The sequence below is a fragment of the Tricharina praecox genome (genome assembly GCF_024521635.1).
Source record: "Tricharina praecox strain CBS 144465 chromosome Unknown BZA05scaffold_8, whole genome shotgun sequence".
In the NCBI taxonomy this organism is placed as follows: Eukaryota; Fungi; Ascomycota; class Pezizomycetes; order Pezizales; family Pyronemataceae; genus Tricharina; species Tricharina praecox.
Window position 1 is genome coordinate 471,005 of NW_026250410.1, and position 6,837 is coordinate 477,841.

General features: G+C 55.6%; 2 protein-coding genes across 2 annotated transcripts; both read left to right on the forward strand.

Moving 5' to 3' along the window:
• The first annotated feature begins 32 nt into the window (after positions 1-32).
• On the forward strand, positions 33-1,527 carry BZA05DRAFT_472868 (pyridoxamine 5'-phosphate oxidase-domain-containing protein). Its single transcript, XM_051488032.1, has 3 exons — positions 33-969; positions 1,050-1,181; positions 1,284-1,527. The coding sequence occupies exons 1-3, from the start codon at positions 388-390 to the stop codon at positions 1,308-1,310; spliced, it is 741 nt and encodes a 246-aa protein (XP_051340745.1). The 5' UTR covers positions 33-387; the 3' UTR covers positions 1,311-1,527.
• Positions 1,528-3,884: 2,357 nt separating this feature from the next.
• Positions 3,885-5,272, forward strand: BZA05DRAFT_260944 (glycosyl hydrolase family 61-domain-containing protein). Its single transcript, XM_051480129.1, has 5 exons — positions 3,885-4,220; positions 4,286-4,366; positions 4,430-4,573; positions 4,634-4,812; positions 4,870-5,272. Exons 1-5 carry the CDS (start codon positions 4,019-4,021, stop codon positions 5,158-5,160), a joined length of 897 nt encoding a protein of 298 aa, XP_051340746.1. The 5' UTR covers positions 3,885-4,018; the 3' UTR covers positions 5,161-5,272.
• The last annotated feature ends 1,565 nt before the right edge of the window (positions 5,273-6,837 follow it).

The following is a 6,837-nucleotide window of genomic DNA, read 5'->3' on the forward strand; positions in this document are numbered from 1 at the left end:
ATGATCAAGCCGAAAAACAGCTCCATTCCACCCCTGCAGCTTGGTGTCACCACGGCGGCCTCTGATCTGCCTGCCGCCCCACACCGTCCGACCCCGCCACATACCGTCCGACCCCGCCATTTCGGGCGCCGGTAGCGGATGTGTTTAGAAAGCGCAGCCGTGATCAACAACACCACTATCTTGCTAGTCAGAGGGCTAGTCCCTAAAATCGGATTGAAAATCGTGTGATGCGGCGCGGCCGTGGTAAATGGCGTGTTCCTGTCGATCAGCCCAGTTATCATACGCGAGACGACGCTGCAGGAAAAACAGCCCACATCAACATCAGTAGATTCCAAATATTCGCGCCCATAAAAGAAAACATTTCCAAATACGCCCTCATCCATAATCATGAAGGCCTACATCGGACTCCTCCCTCTGGCAATACAAACCTTTTTCTCCAGCAATATAACCACATCAACAAGAATGACCATCCAACACCCCCCCAACCCCGCCTGGAAGGCCCCCTTCGCCGCCGCCATCTCCTCCCAGCCCGTAACCTTCTTCCAACTCGCGACCGTTTCGGAATCGCTCGTGCCGCGGTGCCGCACACTAACCTACGCCGGCTTCTTCGGCGAGACGCCCTACGCGGGCGCCAGCGGCATCCCGGCCAGCGAGCAAAACCCGTCCGGCGCCGAATCCGACGTACTCCTGGTCGCCTCCGACGCCCGGTCCTCGAAGTTCGCACAGCTGCAAGTATCGTCGTCCGTCGAGGCGGTGTTCTTCATCGCGGCACAGTGGACACAGTTCCGAGTGCGCGGGTCCGCATACCCGATCAGCTTCGGCGCACGATGCGGAGAGCTCGAGCGCCGGGGCCGCGAGCATGTCGAGGCGCATATGGCCCGTCCCGACGGATGGGACTGGGACAAAGAGATCCGAAAGGTGTGGGAACGCCAGGATGAGAAGATGATGAAGTCAAAGTTCCCCGCGACGGTGAGTCCGGTTGCATTCGTGAACGAGGGAAAAAATAGACTGTGGCTGATTATGTGTGTGCGTGTGTGTGGCGTCAATAGACCGATGAGACCCCCGTGCCAGACGACTTCCGCCTGCTGGTAATCGTGCCGGACGAGATACTGCACTTGCCGCCTGGAGGCGGCCCGGCGACCACGTGGACGGCCGAAGCGAAGAATGGAACCGCCGAGTGGGTACGTACAATACATGCCCCGACGGTGCGCCAGCTGAGGGCGTCGAAGCTCTGATAGATTATAATACCGCGGGCCGGGTGCTGACCATGCGGCGGAGTGTAGATTAAGGGCGAGGCAGCTGAACACTAACTAACTAAGGCACTCACTCGGCGATTGGTGTCGATTGGTGTCGTCTCTCATCTCTCATCTCTCATCTCTGTCGTTCTATTGTTTTTGCACTTATGGGTTTCTTTTTCTTTTTTTCGAACGGATCACAAGCTGTTTTTTTTCTCTCTTCTCATGTCATTCGGATGTATGTATATACGAGTTTATGTAGAACGTTTATGCCGCTCTATGAATCCAAGACCGAAGTACATACTTTCCTCCTAACGACCGTTGGGGAGAGAGACGTAGAAACAAAGAGCCGGTTCAAATCCACGTGACTGTACTTTTTGTCACAGCGGATCTGAGCGATAGAGAGAGAGATAGAGAAGTAGTTGCTTAGATACAGAAGAGAATGAACGGGCAACAGAGAGAGTATATAAAGAGATACAGAGAAAGGAAAACTAAATTCCGTCATTTCTGCCATTTTCATCTTCCAAGGTCATGCCATGATATCTCTCCTCATGATATCACAGCTGATCATTAATTATCGAGTCGGTCATTGAGTCGATCACACGCCGATCACTCGCCCGCCTTGATGCTCGAGGACATTCAACAGGATTCTTTCACCGACAGTACTGAGTACTCCGACGCATCAAGAAGCACAAGAAGTCCCAGGCCAACCCAAGTACTATGCATAGGTAGGTAGAACTACAGCGGTGTACGATTTACGTAGTGTGGGCACTGTCTGATACTTCTCAGTTCTGCAGGGACTCCGCAGCTCCACTGTATTCAGCTCAATCGGTATGGTTTCCTCTCCAGTATTTATTCCGTAGGCCTATAGAATTTCCTGCACTGTACGAATGTCGTAAATTTTTGCTTGCGTACAACATGTTTTACTCACAGTACGTATTTTTGAAACTAGAAGGTTTCTTCGGTATGCATACCGGATTCAGTGACTGCAGCATTCCGCTCAGCACGGCATTTCTTCCGTAGGACTCTTGTCGTCATCATTTTACTACAGTCTAGGAACTACTTGATTAGCATGGCACCGTTTTCTCTGCACTACGTTGTTGTACGGATAAGGTAGTTCTCTGGTAGTTCTCTGTTATTCTGGGCAGTGCGTAACATTTTGCATTCGGAAGAACCGCGGTAGGTCTTCAGGCTTCTTAGTAAGCGTATATTTACAACACTGCGTACGATTCTTTTCGATACTGTAGAATTGGAACTAGGAAAAAACAAATACTGAATTAAATCTGTATTCTCCTGAGACTTTTGGATTCAAATCGCGCGGTACTACCACTGGAGACCTTCGGCATCAATCGCACCCCATTTTTGCTACTGCAGTACCGTTACTCATGGCAGCTCACCCGGCAAGCATGATGCATCCCCCCAACTTCCAAGTTCCAAATTCGCACGGGTGACGGTGGACGGTGGAAGGAACCGTACCCCCTTCCCCGAGCCCAGCCGAGTGGTCCGGGCACCACCATATACCACATCGTACCAGCTATACCAACCCCCACCCCCAATCCGAGCTCCGGAATTCTCCCAGCGACTGCCGCTTCTATCTCTGCACCTCTCCATCTGGCAGCTACTAGATGGCAGACAGCAGATTGCAGACCAGCGTCATATCGCATTAAGTACCAGTAAGTACCAGTATGTATGCACCAATACCTCGCCTTCCCTCGCGAGTCGCGACCCCCCTCCCGTCCTCCGGTGGCCGTGTCAGACCGTTGTTTGTTTCGGAACCACCAGCCGTGACCGGAACGCTGGGTTCGACCAGCCGGCAGCGCGCGCCTGCTGGGGGAAGTGGAAGGGGTGGGATCGAGTTCACCCGCGTAGACTTTATGCACCCCATATTTATTACACCCGGCCGGGGGGGGATGGGGGGGGGATGGGGAACTTAGCCGGCCGGACGGTAGGAGGGACGGGTTACGGAACCGTCGGGAATGCATGGGGTACATGGCAGAATCCTCCGATGCACGAATGACAGCACGTAGGTATGTATGTAGGTAGGAGGTAGGTAGGAGTGTAGGTAGGAATGTTTACAGGCTGCGCCGGGGATCCGGGGGATGCGCTGGGGCGGCGGGAAGGAGGCTTTCCTCCCGTGTCGAGGTCAAGTGATCGAGCGAGAGCGAGGCTGTACATACATACATACATATTTACACACGTAGGAGCAAGCGCCCCATCCCCCGGACCAGTGACGATCTGGCTCGCACTGGGGATCTCGCGAGTCGCTTTACGTGGTACTCTATAGTCGGGGGAGGGGGGGGGGACTATAGGGTAGGGTGGTCGGGCAGCGTTAGTCAGGAACACTATACTATATGCCTAACGCCCCGGGAACGCGGGCCTACTGTCGCTAAAATTCGGTGGCCCAGACGTCACCGGTTCCTTACAATTTCTTCTGCTCTCTGCTCGGTGGTGGCGGTTAATCTACTGGAGGGAAATACCTACGGACGATTGATGAAAATTCCGAGAACCGTGCCCCCGCCGCGCCAAACACCCATGGGTGGGCAGTTGTGGGCGGTAAGTATATGGACAGACGGTCATGCAGAGAGGAGAGGAGGAGGAGGAGGAGGAGGGGGATATATAATGGTCGCTATGCTCTCCCCCGAATTCCACCTCAACCGCATCGCTCACTCCTTCAGCAGCAGCAAAGCACAGCAGCAGTCCAGTCCAAACAAGTCCAGTCTGCCCAGCCATTTCACTCCTTGGAACGTCCCAACCGTAACCGCAACGTCAACCGCAAAAAAAACATGAAGCTCAACTTCCTCACAGTGGTGGCCATGGCCACTTCGGCCACCGCACACTCCACATGGCAGCAGCTGTGGGTGAACGGCGTGGACCAGGCCGGAACATGTGTGCGAACGCCTCTGAGCAACAGCCCCGTCGGCACCTTGGACGCCAGTGTCCGCTGTGGTACCGGCTCGGCAGTGGCGGCTACCTGCTCGGTTCCTGGTACGCAGTCCCCCGCTTCGTCTCCGTCATCACGGCGTGCTGATGTCGATGTTGTATTCGCATAGCTGGAGGAACCGTTACCATCGAGATGCACGCCCAGCCGAATGACCGTTCGTGCACGAACGACGCCATCGGAGGAAACCACGGTCAGTTGCCACAACATCCCTCCCCCCTCCCGTAAGACTCCCGAAACTGACATCGCACACCAGACGGACCCGTCATCGCGTACCTTTCCAAGGTCGGCGACGCCACCACGGACCCGGGAACTTCCTGGTTCAAGATCCACCAGACCGGCCTCGTGAGCGCCGACTACTGGGGAACCGATGTAATCAACGCCAACTGCGGCAAGCAAGGTTCGTTCACTGGGTTTCCCGAGTTCGTCCAAAGTCCATCACACTGACCAGCCGGCGCAGACGTCCTTATCCCCGCCGACATCGCTCCGGGCGACTACCTTCTCCGCGCGGAAGTGATCGCGCTCCACGTAGCCGGCAGCTCCGGCGGCGCGCAGCACTACGTCTCTTGCATGCAGCTCAAGGTGACGGGTGGAGGAAGCGCCAACCCCTCTGGCGTCGCGTTCCCAGGTGGCTACAGTGTAAGTCCCCACCACTACTACCACCACTTCAAACCGAACGGAAACTGATGGCAACAGCTCACCGACCCCGGTATCCTCTTCAACCTTTACGGCTCCTACACCACGTACACCGTCCCAGGACCGGCCGTGTACACCGGCGGTGCCAGCAGTGGTAGTGGCACCACCGTTGCCGCCGGTACGACGACAAGGGCATCCAGCACCACAGCGGCTGCGGCCACCTCCGCTGCGGCCGGCGGAACGCTGGCGAAGTACGCGCAGTGCGGTGGAAACGGGTGGACTGGCACCGGTACGTGCGTTACCGGAAGCACCTGCACCGTAACGAACGAGTACTACTCGCAGTGCTTGTAGAGCGCTGCGGGACGATGGGGGAAGGTTGGAGGGGCGGTCGGACGCTCTGTTGTAAAGTAAAGAAACGAGGAGAGAGGAGCTTGCTTGCTTGCTTGAGCCATCGTGTGCATTCCCATGTCCGTGATGCCCCCTGTTCGGTTTTCAAACCTGGCCATACTCTGCTGCGGCCGGCTGGTTCCAACTTCCCGCCAACGAGTTCGATCAAAACATCCGAGTGACTGTAAATGCACCACCGCCCCGATAGTCGGTCGAACGCCGCCATCTCGGAGGTGTTCCCGCTACCCGTTTCCGGCGGGTCATCCGTACGTAGTGGCCACATGCATTGTCGAGGAGACGAGACGGGCCCATCCCACGGGCCACAGAGCATCTCGAGGCCGCGCGACTGTGCAGGCGGGCGGGCGCCAGGCGGTGAAGTATGTACGGTATGTAGGTCCGAGGTTCGTTTTGCGTTGGAGACGACTTGACGGATGGTAGCTCGTTATAGCCAGAAAGATCGACGAATGTTTATATTAGCTTCCGAGCTTCCGAGCTTCCGAGCCATCCACTTTTTGCTGATGTGTAGTAGTGTACAGGTAGTAGCAGTTGAGGCGTGGCGGCGGGGAACGATGGTTAGTAGGTAGGAACATTCATACGCCGAATGGCGGCGATCCGGACCGTGCCGTTCAGTTGAGTTCCTGTCCCTGGGGGAAGGGGGGTTAACGGTCTAAACATTGATCCCCCCTCCCCCGCATCGTCGTCGTCCTTGGATCGTGGGGAAAAGCTGCTCAGAATTGAAAGCTCGTTCGCTTGCGTGTGTGCGTGCGGGGTGGAGTAGCTTCCCCTCCTCCCCCTCCCCCGCCTTCCCAGCAGTTCTCTAAGCGTTCTAGAGTTTCCTCATCGCCTTCACGATCGGCGATCGAACGATCCAGCCAGTAACTTATAACTGGCTGCCAATTATTATCAAGCATGCGCGTTAGGTAGTTACACTGTACCACTCTACTACTACTAACTACTACTACTACTAATAACTACTACTACTACTAATAACTACTACTACTACTACTAATAACTACTACTACTACTACTACTACTACTGAGTTTTGGCCCATCCCTATATGCATCCCCATCTACCGTACCTATCCCATCCCATCCTATTCCATTCCGATTCTCTCCGCCCTGGCATGATGCCAATCGCGAAGGATCCGAACGGGATAGGCTGTGTACAGCACACCCACCCACGCACCCACCCATCAGATCGTGTCCCACCCCGTCCCACCCCACCCTACGTACAGTACAGCGGGAGAGGGGAGCACGATTCGATTCGATTCGCAGCAAACCTGGAATCGGCGGTCCCATTCCATCCCACCTCTCGGACACGCGAAGGATAGGCTTGCCCGCCTGCATACATTGTCCCTGCCTTTTATCCTCACGGTAGTTAATGCGGTGGGTATGTGAGACCGTGTGACCGAGTGACAGCCGTGATTCGCAGGCAGGGACGGACGGACGGACGCAACCCAAAACAACCAAACCCAACCCAACCCAATGCGGCTTACCTAATGCAACGACGCGGGCTTACCTAACCCACATACATGATACATACAACGTGAGATGGAAACCGGATAAGCAGGCGGGCAGGCAGGACGAGGAGGAAGAGGAGAGGATGAGAAGGGGGAGGAGGTACATAGGAGGAGGAGGGGA